At 38.5% G+C, this 23,080-nt stretch overlaps 1 protein-coding gene across 1 annotated transcript; it reads left to right on the top strand.

Moving 5' to 3' along the window:
• The first annotated feature begins 10 nt into the window (after positions 1-10).
• LOC140143843 (nucleoside diphosphate kinase homolog 7-like) lies at positions 11-23,080 on the top strand. Its single transcript, XM_072165654.1, has 9 exons — positions 11-128; positions 12,251-12,358; positions 13,394-13,560; positions 15,062-15,102; positions 15,895-16,015; positions 16,630-16,784; positions 17,510-17,665; positions 18,980-19,113; positions 19,939-23,080. Exons 1-9 carry the CDS (start codon positions 126-128, stop codon positions 20,185-20,187), a joined length of 1,134 nt encoding a protein of 377 aa, XP_072021755.1. The 5' UTR covers positions 11-125; the 3' UTR covers positions 20,188-23,080.

Raw genomic sequence — 23,080 nt, 5'->3', positions numbered from 1 at the left:
TGTTGCTTGACAACGAACGTTGAATTGAGGCAGGGGAGTTGAATGAATGTTTTGCCAGCCTGGTTTTGCACCGTAAAACTTCAATAAAAGATCCAAGGATATCCAGTAGTTCTGGGGTGTACAATATGGTAATATTTTGTCTTTATTTTCGCTTATGTTATAAATATGTACATTTGCAGTTTAAGACAAAAACTTCGTAGCAGAATACCTGTTTTCACTTGTTTTCAAAAAAATTATTTTAACCTTGTTTTTTTTTTAGTTTTACGGTTTACCCCATAAAAAACAATTTAAATTTCCCTCATTCATGCATTATTCGAGGCCCTGCCCTCCTTCATTAAACCTTGACTTCCTAAGTGTTTAGCCCAACACATCATGGCCCTATTGGTTCCTTCCTCGCCATAGGGCCATGACTTCCGTAGACCCCCCTCCGTAGTATTGTAAAATTGCGGGGCACGTGGAGGCAGCCGAACCCCGGGGCCGAACCTAGCTCGTTCATGTAGCGTATCCGTTACTGCGTATTGTTACTGCTGTACTGCAAGACTGTTAACTTTTAGGAATTGCTTGGCAAGTTCACATACCTGTATACCTGTAGAGTTGGGCACTGCAAAAGGAAGGCTTTTTAGCCTTATAACGCCCATCCATATTCACACATAACTTAATGCAATTCTGTCGGTCGGACATCTGGGCTATCGCTAGTCTCGGGGCCCAAACTGCATGTGGCTCACGGTTTGTTGTGAACAACAGAAACCGGCTGTGAAGGAGGCTACATAGCGATGTTGCTGGAGTGACATTCAATTTCGGAAAAACGACACTTTCGACCATGGAATTTAATTTTAAGTTTGTCAGTATATAAACGGTAAATCAAGTAAGTTTCTTTCACTCTGAAGACTTAGAAACGGTTGTTTGATTCCACTGACTATTTGCGATCGACATTTACATTACACCAATGACAGAAATCATCAACAAAAATCGAATCAGGGACTTGTTTTCACTCGAACATCATCAACCGGAAGTGACGTGACACGGACCGACAGAATATAGTACTGAATGCAATGGAAGGAGGGATATGTGATGTGAGAGCAGGATTTATCTGGATGTCCACATAATTTGGTCCTGTGCTGAAAACCCGGAGAAGCTAAACATGTCAATATGTTTGGTGAGAAACTCATCAATACCATTCTTGAAGATGTTGGTGGATTGGGCATGAACAACAGCTGCTGGGAGTTTGTTCCACACATTACACACTCTCTGTGAGAAGCAGTTTTGCCGTAACCTCGAAAAACATCTCTGCTTATTAATCTTCAGATCATGACCTCTCAGGCCTTCTACATTTCTCGTCATATCAAACATCTTGAAACTTCAATATCTTGTAGTTCATGCAGAATCTTGTATACTTGGATGAGATCACCCAAGTCTTCTATAAGCCAGTGTCGGTAGATCCAAAAGAAGCAGTCTTGTAGCATATGGTATATCACGTAGTGATGGTACAATTTCGTTGCCCTCCGCTGTACTTTCTCAAGTTTATCAATATCTCTCTTCAAGTAGGGGCTCCATACACTATTCGCATACTCCAAATGCAGACGAACCATGGACTTGTATAGTGTCTTGAATACATGCTCATCCATGTGGTCAAAAGTTCTCTTAATCACACCAACAACTCTGGTTGCCTTATTTGCTATTGTTCCTATGTGCTTACCGAAGGTCAGTGTCTTATCAAACTGGACTCCAAGATCTTTTTCCTCATCAATTATCTTCAGGTCTCTCTTATCACTGCCATCATTCATAGTGTAGGTGTAGTTTTCAGCATCTTTCCCATAGTGCAGTATGCCACACTTACTAACATTAAACTGTAACTGCCATCTAGCAGACCAATCACAAAGATGATCCAAATCTTCTTGCAGTCTATGACGATCAGCATCATTATTGACCGATGTGAACACCTTGGTGTCGTCAGCAAACATCATTACTAAACTGCTCACCACATTTGGCAGATCATTGATGTAAAGTATGAAAAGTATTGGCCCAAGGACACTGCCTTGTGGAATACCGCTTTTCACTGAGGCCCATGCTGACTTCTCTCCATTTACCGATACTCGTTGTCTGCGTCCAACCAGGAAACTTTCAATCCAGTGAATCAACTTGCCGTTTATCCCATGTGCTTTGGCTTTCTTCAAAAGGCGCTGATGGGGAACTGAGTCAAAAGCCTTGCGGAAATCTAAATACACTACATCAATGTTTATTGTTAGCACCTTCTTCTAGTAGTTTTGTCCAAATCTCCATAATCTCTAGAAGTTGAGTTACGCACGAACGGCCTTGCCTAAACCCATGTTGCTCGTCTTTGATGACATTATGCTCCTTCATGAATGCCATGAGCTGGTTTCTTATCATTGATTCCATTATCTTACACACAATTGAGGTTAGACTGACTGGTCTATAATTTCCTGCATCAGCTGCACTACCTTTCTTAAAAATAGCTGTGACCTCTGCTTCTTTCCAAGCTTTAGGAACTTCTCCTGCATCCATTGACTTCCTGAAGATTACACTCAGTGGATAGGCAATCTCATTGCTTACTTCCTTCAACACTCTAGGGTGTAGGCCATCAGGCCCCGGCGATTTTGCAGGCTTAAGTTTCTGTAACTGCTTCAAAACTTCTTCGGCTTTAAAATCTACATCCTGGATTTTCTCTTCGCTAAATATGATATCAGGTTCTGGCATGTCATTTAAATCTTCATCAGTATATACACTTGCAAAAAATGAGTTCAATATCTCTGCCTTTTCACTGTCTGCATGAGCGCATTGAACCATCATCCTTTTCAGGTCTTTTACACCAGACTTCACTTTACATTTTGACCTCACATATTTCCAAAATGCTTTGGGGTTATCCTTGGTTTCCTTTGCAAGCTTGCTTTCGTACAATCTCTTGGCTTTCCTTACAACTTTGGTCGCCTCATTTCTTGCATGAGTGTAATCCACATAGTGCTGGTAGTCCTTTGTTCTGGTATAGCGCTTCCAGGCATTGTATTTTTTCTTAACCTTCTGCATAGTATCTTTGCACATCCATAGTGGCTTGAACTTCTTCTGCTCTTTCTCACATCTGTTAGGTTTGGTCTTAGGAATGTGATTATCCATTGCATTCTTAAGTTTATTCTCAAAGAATATCCACGATTCATTAACATCAAGGTTGCATAATTCTTCGTCCCAGACAATATTGCTTAGGTCCTTTCTCAGTGAATCATATGCACCTTTGTTATATAAAAATCTTTCTTTATCTGTTTGGTCAGCTTCAATAGAGCAATCCATCGTGAAAAATAGGGTGACATGGTCACTCTTTCCAAGTGGGCTGCCGCTGGTAAATTACTTATCAGCGTGTCGTCATTGGTAATAACTAGATCCAATAGGCTGCTCCTTTGTCCTATGCGGTATCTAGTGTCAAAATTGGTTATCTGGTGGAGGTAATTATCCTGCAGGCAATCTAGAAACAGAGAGCTTTCATGGTTGTCTCCTGCACTTGAAGTCCAAGACTCCCAATCAATTTCTGGGTGGTTGAAATCACCAACAACAAGTAGGTGGGAAAATGTCCTTCCACATACATCATTGATGAGATCCCATAATTTCTTATTATTTATGTCAGTAGAGTTTGGGCTTCTGTACACACATCCAATAAGAAGTCTATCTTCACCTTGCAGTCTAACTTCACACCACACATTTTCCTCAAAATCTGAAATCGTCAAATCTTCAACTAGCTTTGCATTTAAACTCTTGCTTAAGAGCCAGTCTCCCTTATTATGTACATGAATAAGGGGGGTTGTGATACAAAAAAAAATAGAATTGTCTCTAAAAAATAATTTTGGTACATATTAGCACCAACAACTCACATGTAAAATATGAGCGTGCACAGCGCCTCGTTCAGCTTAAAAAATTCTTGAAATTTCAGCCTCTCTGAGCCTTACTTGCAAATGGTAAACTTTGGAGGTGCATAACATCGCATGCGCCATCATCATCCCAACCTGCATTTTGCATTTTTTAAAGTACCAAATGGTTACATTACAAAAACCAAGAAAAAAAATTGGGATCTTGATGGCGCACAAAATCAGCAAATCCAATGATTTGATGAAAAGCGCCCTCGTGCAAACTTTAAAGCATCATAACGGGCTGCGCCATCAAGATCCCAAGTCCGAACAAGTTTGAAATTAAAGACCTCCATGGCAAGTTTAATTTTTCAGCAAAAATTTTTTGGGATTTCGTTGGCACACCGAGTTAACAGAGGTCAAAGGTCAAAATGTCCTATTTTCGCACATATTTGCATGCCTGTATTATCGCGCGCAACGCCACCTGACTCTCCGAATAGCATTTCATCAAAGAAGAGGTAATTCTCTGCAAGAACTGAAAAAATTAGCTTGGGATCTCTTGATCTTCATATTTTTCTGATTTTTTGAAAATGGACTTAGCCTCATTTTGGAGGTCAATTTGACCTCTTTCCCAATCGAACAATGACGCGCAGCACAATGTGGGCTTTTTACTGCATCACAAAAAGATGCGCCAACAAGATCCCAATTTTATTTGTCATCGTCTAGCTTCTTTGGCGACCAGTAGATAAAACACAAAGCAACAGCTAATTGGGATCACGTGGGCGCACTAATATAAAAGAGGTCAAAGGTCAAGCTTTGTGCCAAAGTGATGCATATTGCCTATGTGCAGCACGAAAGTGAAACTTTGACCCGTAATAAAAATTGTGCGCCAACAAGATCCCATCTTACTTTTTGGATGATTGGATAAAGGGGCTTATGTATAACTGATAACAAGTAAAAAAAAAAGTGGGATCATGTGGCGCACTAATTCAATAGAGGTCAAAGTTCATACTTTGTGCGAATTGGCATTATTTTGCCTATATGCAGCACAAAAGTGGAACTTTTACCGCAATAAAAATTTGCGCCAACAAGATCCCATCTTACATTTTGAATGATTGGATAAAGGGGCTTATGTATAACTAATAACAAGTAAAAAAAAGTGGGATCATGTGGGCGCACTAATTCAATAGAGGTCAAAGTTCATACTTTGTGCCGAATTTTTTTTCAATGGGGATCACCAGACATGTCTCATAGAAACTTGTGTGAGTGCATTTCAAATGGTGCTGATTCCATCATGGTAGTTGGTGAGAGTAAAAAAAAATTTTGTCAAAATACTTAGTCATATTTTGCACAATTTGAGTGAAAGGTTGCTGAATTCGGCAACTTTAGGCTAAAAATCGGTTAATTTTGTATGAAGTATGAACTTTGACCTCTATTGAATTAGTGCGCCCACATGATCCCACTTTTTTTTTACTTGTTATCAGTTATACATAAGCCCCTTTATCCAATCATCCAAAAAGTAAGATGGGATCTTGTTGCGACATTTTTATTATGGTCAAAGTTCTACTTTTGTGCTGCACATAGGCAAAGTAATGCCAATTTGGCACAAAGTATGAACTTTGACCTCTATTGAATTAGTGCGCCCACATGATCCCACCTTTTTTTTTACTTGTTATCAGTTATACATAAGCCCCTTTATCCAATCATCCAAAAAGTAAGATGGGATCTTGTTGGCACACATTTTTATTGCGGGTCAAAGTTTCACTTTCGTGCTGCACATAGGCAAATATGCATCACTTTGGCACAAAGCTTGACCTTTGACCTCTTTTATATTAGTGCGCCTACATGATCCCAATTAGCTGTTGCTTGTTTTTTGTCTACTGGTCGCCAAAGAAGCTAGACGATGAAAAATAAAATTGGGATCTTGTTACGATCTTTTTTTTTTTTTTTTTTTTTTTTTTATTCCCTGTGCTTGGAACTGATGGAGGGAGAAAAGACATACATAATGAGCCATCAGTTCCCAACGATCATAAACAATAATTGCATAATCAAAATATTCTTTTTGAGCAACAGGTACAAAGAGAGACAGACGAAGCAAAGACTATGGACGAAGACAACGAACACTCACACTCAAACAAAACATACAAAAGAACAGAAGACAAACAAGAAAAAAAAACGATTCATATTCTACTCACACCCTTAAAAAAAATCTAGCCATGATACATACATAATATACATAATATAAAAGTTGCTTGAAAAAAAAAAAACACAGTCAAATTTTATCGATGTCGAAAGAAAACTTTTTAAAGTGCTTGCCAAGATTGCCATTTTTCTCGGCAATTTTGTACTCAATGTTGAATTTAAGCTTAACAAAATTGCGGAAATTCTGAAGAGAAGGAGCCACCTGTTGGCGCATCTTTTTGTGATGCAGTAAAAAGCCCACATTGTGCAGCGAGTGGGAAAAAAGAGGTCAAATTGACCTCCAAAATGAGGCCAAGTCCATTTTCAAAAAATCAGAAAAATTTGAAGATCAAGAGATCCCAAGCTAATTTTTTCAGTTCTTGCAGAGAATTAACTCTTCTTTGATGAAATGCTATTCGGAGAGTCAGGTGACGTTGGCGCGCAATAATACAGGCGTGCAAATATGTGCGAAAATAGGAAATTTTGACCTTTGACCTCTGTTAACTCGGTACGCCAATGAAATCCCAAAAAATTTTTGCTGAAAAATGAAACTTGCCATGGAGGTCTTTAATTTCCAACTTGTTCGGACTTGGGATCTTGATGGCACAGCCCGTTATGATGCTTTGAAGTTTGCACGAGGGCGCTTTTCATCAAATCATTGATTTGTTGATTTTGTGCGCCATCAAGATCCCAATTTTTTTCTTGGTTTTGTAATGTAACCATTTGGTACTTTAAAAAATGAAAATGCAGGTTGGGATGATGATGGTGCACGATGTTATGCACCTCCAAAGTTTACCATTTGCAAGTAAGGCTCAGAGAGGCTGAAATTTCAAGAATTTTTTCAAGCTGAACGAGGGCGCTGTGCACGCTCATATTTTACATGTGAGTTGTTGGTGCTAATATGTACCAAAATTATTTTTTAGAGACAATAAAGTCATAATAAAAAATTATGACTTTATGTCGGACCAACAGAAAATCGTCCCGTTTTACTACAACTCGGCCGAATTTGACAGTTTGCTCAGAGATTTAAGTTAGAACATGTGTAAGTATTACAAATATGCCAAAAAATCGATTTTGAAAAAAAAATAAAGGTATAAATTCTAAAAAAAGATCGTACATTATGACTTTAATGTAGCCTTTTTTTTTAAATTGAAAGTTAAACATAACAAGATTACCTAAATTCTCTCGCCAGCTTTTGTTACTTTTCAGCTTCTTTAAGCAGAAATAAATTTTTAATGACATCAATATTTTCACAGACTAGAAACACGTGCTATTACGTAATTAATGGACTTAGGCGAAAAAGCTGGCGAGAGATTTTAGATAATATTTATTTACAATTTTTCCAATAGTAAAAGTTGGAATCAGAGTTGGAAGTTTTTGCTAACAGTAATTATTAGTCGTAAAATTAAGGTTAAACTAATTAATTGATATTCATTAATTGATGCAAATTAGCAGCTCAAATATTTTGTGGTTTCAAGCATTGGGATGTGTAGTTTACTCATAAAAATCAAGAGGTGTGCACCAGGAGGCAGAATATTTTTTATAATTTTTTCCTTGCCGACGTGTGGGAACCGAGTTTCCTACCTTAACGTGCATAGTTTTTTACCTATGCACGATCCTGGAACCTAGGATTGATTGCAGATATCAGAACCGGGGATGGTCCCCCTTCTCTTTTCGAATAGCTCTGACCAGTGTTCGAAATAAGCACTTATCCTCTTGTCCGCTTGTCCAAAAATCACTGGGGATAACCAAATTGAGCTATGTACTTATCCCCTGGACAACCACTATATTTATTACCTCCAAAAATATGACACCTTTTGGGGACAACCAGAATGCTTGGAGGACAAGCAGAATTTAAGCTTTAGTTGTCCTCAGGACAACCTCCATAATTTCCTTATTTCGGACACTGGCTCTGACACTTTAAACGTGCACAGGGTTTGACTCTTCCTGTACACGGGACCAACGGCTTTACGTGACTTCCGAATCACGGACGAAGCACATACACTACCTACCTATATCTGCACGTGATAAGCAGTGTATGGGGGCGAGAAGAAATTCTTCAAGGTCGTGCGTCATGAATTGGGGGCCAAATGCGTTACATGCTCAAAATGAGAAAAATAATCAAGCTTTCACACAAAAATTATTGTAATTCATCTCGTGTTTGTCAGAAACCTACAATTTTTATATCATCATAAAGCTGAAAGTGTCAGGAACACAATTTTGCAACTTTTAAGTTGATATACAGGGTGCCACAAATATCATATAGGGTGGAAAAGTTATATTTTGGTTCAAAAAGTATAAAATTTTGTTCCTCTCTTACTTCCTAACATAAACACTTGTTCTGATAAAACCTTTTTAGATGTGCTAATAACATTGTAGGCTTTCAAAAAAAGCTAACTGAGATACTTGGGTGTTCAAAAGTCGTACATAATTTTTATGATTTTTATGACATAATCAATCAAAACTTTTTTCCTTCATGCCCTACACAAAAAATAATGGCATATTTGAATTCCTCATCAAATTTCCTTCTAAAAAATGTTAACTTTTACAAAAGTAAGGTTACTTCTTCAAGAAATATGACAATCGGAACATTTTGGAGCATAAATGCATTAGTACCGTACACCTAGAACCCATGACACAGAATGCAGCACACTTACAACAAAACTAGCATGGAGTAAAACTGGTCACATTTCCTACCAGACATAAATACTTTCCACAGTTTTAGCTAGATAAATTAGCAACAAAATGAGACCATTTCTAATTCACTACCCCTCAACATTCTTGACATCTGGGACGAAACATCCTGAAAAAAATTGAAAAATGTAACGCCACCACCTTTTCCTATACCCCAATTCATGACGCATGACCTCAATTAAATTCTGAAATTAAATAACTGAAATTAATTTCTGACCATGTATAGGAACTTTTTGGGAGGGAAGAGAATTTTCACCTAAGGCAAGCCCAAGGCTCGAACCCTCGTCGATCGTATCTCCCGGCCGGCAGCGCAACGCCTTAGCCACTCGGCCATCTCGCCCACAGCGCATGTTTTAGCTTTGTAGCATCAACAACACGTTAATTTAAAAAAAGAAATGCGGAAGTAAAAGTATGAACGAAAATTTGCTTAAGATTGACAGACAGTGTCCGAAATAAGGAAAATATGGAGGTTATCCCGAGGATAACTAAAGCATAAGTTCTGCTTGTCCTCAATACATTTTGGTTGTCCCCAAAATGTGTCACACTTTTGGAGGTAAAATATAGTGGTTGTCCCAGGGATAAGTACATAGCTCAATATGGTTGTCCCCAGTGATTTTTGGACAAGAGGATAAGTGCTTATTTCGAACACGATTCGGACCAAAACTGACACAGAAATTATATGAGAAAAATTATCATAGCGAATGGAGATGGAATATCACGGCAAAAATGCACTTTTATTTTTTTTAACAATCAACATTTGATGAGGTGTAGACCCAGGGTATGTGTGTATCGTGAATTTCAGATGGACGCACAAAAATCTTGCGTCACTACGGGCGCACATTTTTAAAACCTTAACGGGAACCCTGGTCCCCGTATAATCCTCGATCTCCCGTGTGAATTTAGACTATGCCATAGTCGAATTTTATTAAAAATATGTTATTATTAGTCATGATGAACCCATTTCGTTGAACTCAAAATTATACTGATGTTTATTAAAATTAAAGTATTCAATAGTAAAATGGTCATAAAGAGTTTAAAATATCAGACGATTAGTGACAATAAAAGTAATTGAATGCAACATTATCTTGCATAATTATAACGGATCACTTTAATACTGAACAATTATTCTGATTTTGGAATCTACCAGTTTATTGATAGCGAACCCCGAAATTTCGACTATGAACTTTGAATTGTAAGCAGAACTTTACCCCTGGACTTTGCTCTCTAAAAACACACTGTCAAGCATACTTGTTTATCAGTCCATTAACCACAAGTACTAAGCATGGACGCGCTAGATGTTTGATGAGAGATTAACTTTCGCGTCAACACAAAAGCGCCGCAAATACCACAGACAGTTGTTTACGGTGTAGTTAATGGTAATGGCGTGGGCCCAGACGATTTAAACCATAGCGAGGTATGGGCGACCAATCACAAGGCAGATCCATTTAAAGATGCATTACATCCACAGAATTTAAAACCAGAGAACCAGGACTCGACCACCATCTTGATACAGGCATAGGAGCAAAAATTGGGGGTATTCGGTTTCCCTCGGAATGCGCCGAGGCATTCGTTGTCATGCAAGCGACATGGATGAAGGGCGATTTGTGAGACGCGACTCGATGCGACTCTGCACGCGAGTACCAAGACGCTTCAGATGAGGCGCAGAATTGTTTTCGTTCGTCTCCGCGCACCGGCGGCAAGGACCCGAATACCCCTCATTTTCTCCCCATAGCTGACGGCGCGATTGTACGTGGCGGTATAGGGAGTCCCGGTTCTCCTTCTCTAATTCTGTGATTACATCATGGACAATTTTAGTTAGGCCAGAAATTGGCCTAACTCTCCATAGAGTCCCGTGTTAAAAATCTTAACCGCAAGGCAATGTCAGTAGTCCACTTGGGAAGCTAACAAACAGAGGGAGTAGGGTGACTGATCAGATGTGAAAATCTATCAATTGTGCACACATTAATTAAATCAGAGTTTTAAGCTTAAATACAATATCCAGAGTATGCACAATGGGCAAGTGGACTACGGGGTAGTCTAGTGTGAATTTGGCAACATTGGGATCGAAACTGATGGAGCCTTTCATTCTTCATACTAACACACTAGCATTTGATGCTAGAGTGCGTTGCTATTCTTTTTCGGTCGGACAGCGGTGCAATTTTTTGGACCGAAGGTTATTTATTTTGTTAATGTTGAAATTTGGAAGTTATTTCGATGAGTCAACTGCATCTTTTGAGCAAGATTGCCTATTTTGGACAGTCTAAAATTTTGCTGAAGTGTAATTTTAGCAATATTTTTTATTTTTTCGCCTGTCGTGATCGGCTGTGTTTACTTCTGAACCTCCATTGCTTTACACGGTGTCATGCTTCAGCGAATCCGACTAGATTTTGAATGCAAAGGTCTCTAGCCTAGAATGTGAAGCTATCGGTGAGCAAATTCTTGGCTAGACTTCTCGAGCAACTTGCGTCCACTTAATTTTATAAATCGCCAGGAAACAAAATAAATTAAATTTAAAAGATATCTAAATGCATATTTATTTTAGAAGCAACACCCGCACCTATAATTGGCGAGTCGAGGTGGAAACCTCGCACTATAGTATATGCTCGCGCGTCTGTCAGCGTTGCTATATGGTAGCTCCGCGTCCGTCCGTGCAATGGAAAAATGGCTATCGCACGTATGCGGCATGCAATAGTCCTTTTGCCGCTAAAAGTAGCGGAAATAATAGTAGTTGGCCAATCAAATGACAAGAAGCTTTGTATGAGTTATATAACATAATTTATCAAGTATAAATCTTGTTGGTGTTTTGTTTTGAATCCAAAAATCACCAGCCCCATCATTTTCCCACATTCCCAGGATCAGCGTTGGAAATAGCTGGTATCGCGTAGCAAAATGCTACACAATATTATCAATTTGCTACACAATTTTGGAGTTGAGTAGCATTTTTATGCCATAGACTTACACACTGTAGTATGTGAATGAACCAAGAGAAAAGTAATGAAAGCAAATTCTCGCTATTACTTAATAAGAAGTTGCGATAATAATCGTGATGTATCATGGGAAAATTCGACATCAAGTCCGGCATAATCTGAATATTACCATGCTATTACATAGGAACATGTGACAATATTTTTAGTTTGTCAATATAACGGTATTACACGCAAATCGATAGAGAAAAAATTAATTGTGCACATTTCAAATCACATTATTAAGTATTATTGAGTATCGATTCGCGTGTAACACCTTTATTTTGACAAACTAAAAAATATTGTCACGTGTTCCTATGTAATAGCATGGTAATATTCAGATTATGCGGACTTGATGTCGACCTTTTCCCATGACACATCACGATTACATCGCAAACCGCTGGCGGCGCCCTTATTGCGAATAGCGAGAATTTTGCTACGCATAAAAAAATGCTTAATTCCAACACTGCCCAGGATGTGGGTGAGGAGAAGTATAGTTGAGTATTGCATACTTTGTAAGATATTTTAAAATCAGGTTTTGTGTGTTTCTTTTGTTCATTGCAGGCTCAAGATACTAGATACGCATTCCAGGCAGAGTGGTATGACCCAAATGCCGCCATCATACGCAAATATCAGTTTCTCTTCTATCCAAATGATAGCACAGCGGAAATGGTAAGTGCTTCACCCTGCAAACTTGATTTAGTTACCGTACTGATGCGAGTATAGTCCCACCTTCGAGTAAAGTCCCACCCCAAATTTTTGAAAAATTTCAGAATTAATTGCATTGAATTTGTATGCATTTTGAAATCATTAATAGATAATTTTTTTTTTTTTTTAATCAACCATGAATGATCCTAGCATTTAGGTCTAGGTCCAGGGACACTCCAAAGCCGAAAAAATAAATAACTTAAATTTTTTTGTTTTTGTTTTTGTTTTTTCGAAATTCGAGTATAGTCCCACCCCCAATTTTGAAAAATGTTCACCCAAAAACGGGGTGGAACTATACTCGGGTCAGTACGGTAATTAAGATCTGGATTTAGACAACCTCTCTCAATGGTACAAAGCAACATTGAACAGAGCCCAGAAAATTTCAATATTACATCCTTGGGATTCGTTCTTTGTACATTTGCTGCAGATGGCCAAACCACTGATTGAAGCCATGCAGGGCAAATGGGGTTTGAAATAATGATCCTCCATCAAAGTACATGTATGTACAAACTTATTTGATGGGCAATTCAAGCGGGGGAAAGGGTTCCAATCAAGAGAGGGGAACAATCAGGGGAGGTTTCTGTCCCCCCTCCCACTATTCAGGTTCAGGTTATATCTTTCTCAGAGGGTTTATGAAATTAAAATGGAGGTGAAAATGTGTTCATTCCATTTTAAATTCATACTCCATCTGTAGTGTGGCTTTTAAATGGAATATAGTATGTTATGTGATACAGATGACGCTAAAATATGACTACATTATGCTCTGCAATGGGAATAAAAAAAGCCTTTTTGAGTATATATCCGGCACCAAAGGAGAGGGATTACCTTGATTTGGGTTAATCTTTTGTCAGCTGAGAAACCATACAAAAGATTACCCTAATCAAAGTATGCCCTCTCCTTTTATGCCTGCCATATATCAAAAAGCAAATGCTTTTTTGTAAGGGTTGTTTTTCATTTCGCTGTTTTTTTATTACATTGTTTTTGCTGCTTTAATTACAGTATGATATCAAGAATAGACGGATGTTCCTAAAAAGAACTAAGTGTGATTCAGTAAGATTTGAAGACCTGTATGTGAACAGCACCATCAACCTTCACTCTAGACAACTAACCCTGGTAGACTATGCTGATGACTTCACAAGGAGAGCACTCAGCACAAGGAAAGAAAAGTAAGATCTTGGGGAGTGTGTTTAATTAGCCATTCAAGTTGAAGTACATACACCCCTATGGAAGATGTGATCTTTATCATCCACACAAGAGGTGTACACCTTGGTCTGGGGCGGACATTTTAAAAATGAATTTAGGAGAGCAGCAACGGCATCACTTGCATTATATTCCAGATGTTAAGTCTACATCATATGCAAAATTTGAGGAAATTCAAGACGAGTCCGCTTTTATTTTAGGGCCATTTGTCTATAACTGGTCTTTACATGTAGCCCTATGGAGAGAGTGCCCGTTGAGGGCGCTTATAACCCCATTTTAGGAACAAAATGTGATTTAAAAAAACGGACTCGCATGAATTTTCTAAAATTTTCAGAGTATGTAGTATGAACATGTAGAAATATAATCAAGTAGTTGCCCTATCTGCTCTCCTCCAAAAAAATAAAAAGTCCTATACCTCAATGATAATGAAACCTAGGTGTGTAGATTTCAAATGGAGTCCCCCATTCAGGAAACCCCATTTGAAATTAACACTGTGTGGAAGACTAAGGTCATGTCATCCATAAAGGGTGTTTGGATTTCAACTGGAAATAGGAGAGCAGGAGGGTATAGTATTTTACACTTGAGGAGTATGTTATTGCTTAAATTTCATCGGGCACAAAGCTCTTCAAATTGCATTTGCACATTTAAAGACGCCACATAATTGTGCGCAAAACAGCTACCTGAACTCAACATATTGACATCAATGACACACCTAGAGTGAAATACTATAGATAAGTTGTAGCTCTTTTTTCTTTGTGTGCTCAATACCATATTTCAGATTTCTGATGGCAAAAACATTCAAAAATAAAATTTCATTTCACAATTTTTATACTTTTTTTAAAAAATGAAGACAAATTGCCTTTGGTAAGACATAATGGGCCAAAACTGGTGCGTTTACTGAGTTTTCAAGGGGGTAAACCCCTGAATACCTGATTTATTGATAAAATAAAATATAAAAAATGCATACCGCATTAGATTTCAAACTCCCATGGGACATGAACCACACTCATCATAGCATGTAATCAGTTGTGTGATGCAGTTTCTTTTTAGTGTCAAACCATTCCATACACAAATGTGACACGATCAAGGGAAATGAGTCGCATGTCGCTGATATTGATTTTGAGATATTGGCAAAGAAAGTGTTCTAATTCTTTTGTTTTACATTGTTTTCAGCGATTGATAAATTGACATAACTTCGCAAAGGAAAGTCACATCAACATGGGGTTTTCAGTTTCTGAAAGCTCTAAATGTTCTCTTTAGGAGCCTATGTAAACTCATTTTCGACCAGGGCCTATATGTGACTCATTCCCTTGATCATGTCACAAATACACAGTATTGTAGACCAATATGATGTCCTCTCATAGTTCCAACATTCAAAATAATACTTTATATCACAATAGTTGTGACACTCAATTCTTTCAACCAAATGTGCATTTATAACATTTTGTTATGATTTCCTCTTTTCAGAACTCTTGCAATGATCAAACCGGATGCAATCTCAAAATTTGGTAAGTTCACCATTTCATTATGCTATCAGGATTCCATTTTCAAATATTCCTGGAAAACAAGTGTCAATTTGTCCAAATCTAAATTGCAGAATGATGATGAGCATCTGAACTCCCATATGAGATCAAGTAAATAGAGAGCATCACCATGATAGTTGTTGGACATAAAATCATCTTTTTATGATAGTTCTTCATTTGAAGTATCTGTGATTTGCACTCATGAAATGTTACCAATGTGATTCTTTCCCTCCTTTTGATCTTTCCAGTTTTCTGACCTTTTTTTTCTTGTCCCATCATATGAAGCTAAAATGAATGGATCTCTGTTTTTAAAATCTGTATTTTTAAAAAAGGCAAACAATCCAGGGGTGTCAACTTTTTGGAATAGCTTGGTGAGATACAATGAGTGGCGTATTGGGACTGAATTATTGTTTGCCGGCTGCAATTGTTCATTTTGATCCATGATTATTTGAGCCAGGGCACTCAAGGATCTTAAGAAATGTGTGTGTGTGTGGAGGGGGGGGGGGGTAGGGACCCCGGGGGTAGGGACAACAATTAATTTTGATGGTGCTTGAGATTTTGTGAGATTTTACTACCTTAATTGGCATGAGATTTTCTACCTTCGCATGAGAGCGTGAGAAAATGCCTGAATGCGGGAGTCTCCCGGTGAATGTGTGACAGCCCTGAAACAATCATTGATAAAGTTATTCTTTTAGAGCTCCAATTATAGGCAAGATATATATCAGTACACGGCAAGTATGTATGGAATTAGCCAATTTTTCTTTTCTGAATTTACAGGTCCAATTATAGACATGATATATCAAGGTGGCTTCTACATTACCAATGCCAAGATGACCAGATTATCACGCAGGGATGCTGAGACATTCTATGCAGAACATGAGGGCAAACCATTCTATGAGTAAGTCACCTTTTGTGATGATAATGGACCCCAGTTTGAACTTTTAAGCTATTCCATACACCTCTTATTTAAGCCATGACCTATGGTGATTGGGTGATTTCGTATGACAACTCCTAGTGTGTAGGGGGTAAAGACCTGTATTCCCTAGGGGATAGTCCATTGTGGATTAAGCGACATACAAGATTATTATAATTTAATGATCCATAATTCTGAAGTACAAAAGGGTTTGTTATTCAGAAAGGTTGTAATTTTGAGAATCATAATCCCATTAACCTCAGGAATTACTCACTCTAGAATGTTCAAACAAGTAATTTCTATTCTTGAATGAGGACTGAAAAGAAGGTAGACAAATAAGGCCAGGGAAATGCATAGAAGAGGAAAATAATGAAAAGGGGAAATAGTATAGATGGTGGAATTAGGAGATATAGGGAGAAAAAGAAAGGCAAAGATGTTACATTGGTTGATTGGAATGTCTTGATTTCACTTCATCTTATGGCTTCCCTACCCCAGTTCAACATGTATCACATGTCCTTGTCAAAATGACTTGGGAAAACTCAAATTTGGCAAATTCTTATGTTGCATTCGCTCTCACTTCTAATCCATTTCCCATGCAGCAACTTGGTTCGTTTTATGACGAGTGGACCGATCCTAGCTATGGAGTTGATGGGTGAGAACACAGTGGCAGCATGGCGTAACTTACTGGGACCCACAGACAGTAGCAGGGCTAGAAGTGAAGCACCAAGAAGTATTAGAGCCAAATTTGGAACAGGTATGATATAAATCAAGAAGGAAAAATGAATTATTTATTTATTACTTATAGCAAAAAAGCACAGCCAATACCCAATAGTGCTTAAATCCAATTGAAGAGCGTTTTTCCAAAACTCACTCAGTCCACCACCTGAGTGAGTGAGTCCACCACCTGGACTGAGTGAGTTTTGGAAAAACGCTCTTCAATTATGTCTATATACAAAGGTTACAACATAGCCGTGACAGTAAATTTTGCTGGTGTACGTGCCAATATTTCTCATTTGATTTTACCAAATCATTCCCGCTGCTGTTTTGACCTCACTCCAACATCCTGGTACCATGATGGAGGTCACTATTGTATGCTGAAGAAGCATCCATGTATGCTGGAGAGGCGTCTGTGTGCGAGTCCGTTGTACTCGTTGACACGGTAGTGTTCCAAATACGCAATGACATGGTAATGGCACTTACGCTTGACTAATGCGTTGTGTGAATTTACACAAGTGTAAGTCCAGACTTTTTTGACTTGTGCAATTACAAAAACCAAATGATTTTTGCCAACTTTAAGCTGAAGAAACTATTATTAGTTAATGGCCATTGCAATGAGAATTGCTTGATGTGAATTACCCATAAAGGTTTAGGCTGATTTATGCTGCTATTAAGATCACCAATATCATCATTTTACCCCCTCACTTCTCTGTTACATTCCACCCTATAACTATTGTGTTATTTTTCAACCCCATATAACAGATCAAACTCAGAATGCATGCCATGGATCAGATTCATCCATGTCAGCTGACAGAGAGACCAACTTCTTCTTTGGACCTGATGCCCCTAAGATGAGAAACACAGCCAAGTTATCAGAATGTACATGCTGTGTTATCAAACCCACTGCAGTCAAAGAAGGTAGGACCATTACATTAGGAACTGAATCTAAAGAAGAGGTTACGGGATGTGCAATAATTATGGGCCCAGCAAGTAATTTTTATCAGGTCGGGGGCATCTTTTGGCATGCCATGGGGGGGTCATTTATTGCACAACCCCTTATATTGGAGAGTGCACTCCACATATCTCACACTATTGTGCCATAAATTGAAACATACATAATTTGTAATGTAACACTAATACTTCATAGAGATGTTGTCGACAAGGCTGTCAACAAAACAATTTTCCTGATTGTCAACAAGCATTGACTAATTCTCGACAAGGAATAACAAAAAAGTTAATCCTTCCCAAGCCTTTCGGCCATTGGGCGGCGCCTATCTCCGTTTCATAACCCTAGGCCACATATGTCTGCAAGCAGAAAAGCTACAGTAGGGGGTTAGTCCACTGGTAGCCATGTGTTTAACTTTCCCTACTCCATTCTTTCAATGCCGAATGCCTGGCAAGAAGGCAGTAGGTACCATTTTTAAAGCCTTTGGTATGGCCCGGCCAGGATTCAAACCCGCGACATCCCAATCGTGAGGCGGACGCTCTAACCACTAGGCCACGACGCCGGAATAGTCATTTAAAAATATTAAAAATATTAGAGATAAGCTTATGATCAGCATTATTTACCATGAAATAACTTCTAGGTATAAAAAAGCTAATAATTGAGCATAAAATGACAATGATATGTTAAATTAACAGACTTCATTTTGTAGCTGGTAAGTTTTGATGCAAATTGCATAATGTGGTCTCTGAACTTAATATTTGGACTTTATTGATGTATTGCTCTGTCGACAACTTGCCGACGACGGATTTTGAGTTCTACTCAACAAAAATAAGAGAGCTTGAACCAGGGGCCACTTTGATAAAAAAAAACTGGCCCTTGTTCACCAAGATTTGGAGTGAACCAGTGTCCACTTTGGATGAAGCTCGGGGCCCTTACCCGGTATGAAAATAAGGAGTCGTGAACCAGGGACTTCTTTTACATAAAATGACACAGGTGGTTCAACAAATTTTAGGAACCAGGGTCCATTTTCAATCACCAAGGGGCCAATGAAACTAAAGATGTGCTGGATGAGTTAAATAAGCATTAGCGCATAAGCACATACGCTTTGAATTTGATATATTTGGTTCACTAGCCAGGGGTCCAGTTTTGTGAGAAAAGAGTCCCCTGGTCAACTAAAATTGAGATGGAACCAGGGGCCATTTCAGAGTTTCTGGGGTCAAACAGCTCCCACCTCCCACTTTATTTCACTCTTAGCCCTAATACTTCTTGTATCTTAACATTATCAGGTAAAGCAGGTCAGATCATGGCAGCCATCGTAGAAGCAGGCTTTGAAGTGTCAACAGCTCAGATGTTTCACATTGAGAAGGCCAATGCTGAGGAATTCCTGGAGGTCTATAAGGGTGTGGTGGCAGAATATAAGGTAATTAACTGTTTACTCTGTTAAAGTTGATAATCTTTCCTATGCCTTCAGGGGAACAGGCATGTAGTCAGCCTGTTCGTAGGTTAATGGGCTAGTTGAAATCAACTCCTATATGTTTAACCAGTTGGTCACCTAGCATCAGAGTAATTATGAGAAAACCACAACAATATCATATGTACCTCAATTAATTTTGTACTCCAACATAAAATGACTTTCTTATGAATCCTATATGCAAAGATGATGGACAAGGATTCTCCCAATGTTTAGAGTTTTACTTGTGTATATTTAAGAAATAAAGGGTAATGCATTATCCTTTACACGCAAATAAATAATGTGTCCGAGGCAGTAAAAACGTAAACAATGGGTGAGGCGCAGCTGAACCCATTATTTAAACGCTTTTACTGCCGAGGACACATTATTTGCGGTAAATGATAATGCTGCACCCTTTATTTCTATTCTATTACCACAAAATAGTGCGATTTAAAGAGAAAATGTCACATTTTTTGTCCAAATATTTCAAGTTGTTTACCTCATGGTGGAGCGCCTACGCGTAGCCAAAGCGTAAGTGATAGCGAGTATTGCAGAACACGTAACCAAGCGTAGTGCTTTGCGTAGAATACGTAACAACGCTAATATACGGCATCGCGCTTTGCTGTGCGCTGTGATGCGAGAAGAACATACAGTTTGTTGCCCTGGCCACTTTATTGCTAATTAATGGTCTTTCACGTGACGCGTTTCAACAAATCACAGTGCGCGATTTTGAATAATGGGTCGTGGGGGTAATAGAATATTCAATAATTGTGCTTTTATTCCTATTCTGTACAGGAAATGGTATCAGAACTCTGCTTAGGTCCTTGCTTTGTCCTTGAGGTCACAGGTAAAGGAGCAAACACAGCACAAGCCTTCAGGGAATTTGTCGGTCCGCATGACCCCGAGATAGCACGCCATCTGCGTAAACACACCCTCCGCGCCAACTACGGGATCGACAAGGTGAGGAACTCCGTGCACTGCACCGATCTACCGGAAGATGGACTGCTTGAAGTGGAATATTTCTTCAGGATCTTGTCGGAATAAACTGATCTTACATAATTATTTTGTGTTGTTGTTGACTAAATTCTACAAACTATGTTCTACATACACCAGAGGTGCCTTCAAAAGTAGTTGCAGACTGTTCATGGGGTGGGGGGGAGGGGGTGTATTGGATCTTGATTCACCTTTTCAGTTAATCCAATAAGCCTTTCTGTTTGGACCCGATGTTGTTGTGCCGATGCGCACATTGTTATTGCACACTTCACCGCATTGAAATGTGCAGTAACAATGTGTGCTACTCATTGGCATAATGTCAGGTGATGACATTGGAGTTCAAAAACAAAGGCTGATGGAATTAACCGAAAAGGTGAATTGGGTTAAAATTGGTGATTTCATTTGAAATCCACACCCCCTGTGGGAGATTATGTGGCTATCTCAATTGGGCTGTTCCAGTTAAAATCCATACACCCCATAGGGAAGAGATGACCTTAATCTTCCACACAAAGAGTGTGAATTTCAAATGGGGGTGCCTGTATGGGTGGCTGCATTGCAATAAGCTGTAAGCACCTCCTGTAGGCCCCTGTGTGGGAGATTAAGGTTGTGTCATCCATTTTAGGGGGTGTATGGAATTCAACTGCAATAGCACATTCTATTTGCTCAGGACTATGATAAATTCAGGTAGAATTTGTTGTTCATATTTTAAGCTAAATACAATTTCAGTTAACTTAGTTGGATTTTGCACCATTGCAAAATCTTGCACGACCTTTTTCACTGCTTTTAGATGAAAATTGTTGGATCTGGAAATGGCTGAACAGGGTCGTAAAATGTGGTCATTAATTCTGCTGACTCTTCCAGTTGAAATCCATACACATATTACACCCCTTATGGATTACATGACCTTAATTGCACCCAAAGCGAATGTAGATTTCAAATGAATACACCCATTTGGGTAACCTGCTTTGAAATTCACACTCCCTGTGTGGAAGATTAAGGTCATGTCTTCCATAGGGGGTGTATAGATTTCAACTGGAATAATCCATGTGAAGTAGATCCTCACAAATTTTATTAGGTTTTATTACACTTGTTAAATGGAAGAGAATCAACATATTCTTGAAAATTTAAATTTATTAATGAACCAATCAGACATGCTGTAACAAAGGCAGTTGTTCTTAAGTGGTTAATATCAAGTCACATATTATTTGTATTTTCCTCCAAATTCTCAGATGAAAATAACAAAGATCTTTCTTGCTTTAGTTTGCCTTACTTCATTATTCATCTGATCACAGAATAATTTTCTGTTAAAATGTCTGATAAAGTTAAACACCTCAATGAACTGAATCCAATGGTTACCTAATGTAAATAGTTGAATACATTTTAGTACTTTTCTGTATATAAGATATTGTATCTTTCTGTATATAAAATATAAAGATGTGTTTTGTGTAATATGTTGAATACATTTCTTTATCAACATTTTTAAGTTGGGCTATTCCAGTCAGTGTTCGAAATAAGCACTTATCCTCTTGTCCAAAAATCACTGGGGACAACCATATTGAGCTATGTACTTATCCCCTGGACAACCACTATATTTTACCTCCAAAAGTATGACACATTTTTGGGACAACCAAAATGTTTTGAGGACAAGCAGAATTTATGCTTTAGTTATCCTCGGGATAACCTCCATATTTTCCTTATTTCGGACACCGATTCCAGTTGAAATCCATATACGCCCTATGTAAGGCATATGACCTTAATCTCCAACACACAGGGTGTAGATTTTAATAAAGTCACCCATTCAGTAAACCCATCTGAGATTAAGGTCATAATGGATTTCAATTGGAATTCAGGCCTTGTCTTTTAAAAATTGCTGGCGAGTGACAACTGACAAATCACTCTCCTCAAAACTTGTCAGGAGAGCTATAGGTGAGTGATTTTAATCACTTGTATTAGTATTACACCAAATGTAGGCGAGTGATAAAAAGCTCTCCTCATCTTCATTTTAGGCGAGTGATGGCCTCACTCGCCTCAAAAGACAAGGCCTGGGAATAGTCCATTCCCTCCCTGTCTGAGAGCCAGATTTGGAGGGGGGGGTTCTCAGTACAAACAGTTTTGTGGGGACTTGACTAGGCACATTACGAGGTAATTATTGACCAAGATAAAACATACCTGCTGCGTCCATGTAGCGTACTAAGTGTATACAGAGTAAAACGTGTGCATTCAATCTATTGGACCATGTTATACGGGCATGTTTTTATTGCCCAGAGCTACAAGTGTGCCAACTATTCAAGGTTGGCCAAAAATTGCCTAATGCTGAAGTTTTCTGATAAACAGTTTAATCCTAACCATGCTGAATCTCTAGTTACAAAAATCAAACAAAGCAAAACCATTGTGCAGGCATGCATCCCACATGATGGGGTAACACAATCACCATAAGTCATAGGCCTATACATGTAGAAGTACGGTTTTGTTGGCTAGCGGACGGAGATGTACTGCTTGTTACACGAGGGATCTTGGGGTTGAAACCCAGGGGTACCAAGCATATTCTTTGTTCATTTTCTCTCTTTTTCAGTACCGTGCTTTAAAATGCTTTCCTTTCCGATCGCAAAAAACCACTTGGAGGGCTAGGGTTAATAGCTTTATTTCTGGATTCCGAGATACTGCAGTTATACTTGTATCACATCAAGAATGAACGAATGCTGGTATTAAAACCAATTTATACACTAAACACTGTAATTTCTTGTATGATTTTTTTTTATTTCGAGTTGAGATAATTGAAACCATTTTTGTAAAATTATGGTCTTTGTGTTCAAACAAACTCCTCATTGCTGTTGGTTGGTAATGCAGCATAGAATTACGGTCTTTGTGTAAAAACTAACTCTTTATTAGGCGTGCTGTTGATTGGTCTTGCAGCATAGACGTGTAGTGCAGTTGTTTCAGTTGA

This window comes from Amphiura filiformis, unplaced genomic scaffold (genome assembly GCF_039555335.1).
Source record: "Amphiura filiformis unplaced genomic scaffold, Afil_fr2py scaffold_29, whole genome shotgun sequence".
NCBI classification, from domain to species: domain Eukaryota; kingdom Metazoa; phylum Echinodermata; class Ophiuroidea; order Amphilepidida; family Amphiuridae; genus Amphiura; species Amphiura filiformis.
The sequence above is the reverse complement of the archived record's forward strand: the minus strand, read 5'-3'. Positions and strand labels throughout refer to the sequence as shown.

Bases quoted from the DNA above. Each gene is read 5' to 3' on its own strand.
- LOC140143843 (XM_072165654.1), top strand. The intron at 13,561-15,061 runs GTAAGATCTTGG...TCCTCTTTTCAG, and splicing joins CTCAGCACAAGGAAAGAAAA to AACTCTTGCAATGATCAAAC. The intron at 19,114-19,938 runs GTAATTAACTGT...TATTCTGTACAG, and splicing joins GTGTGGTGGCAGAATATAAG to GAAATGGTATCAGAACTCTG.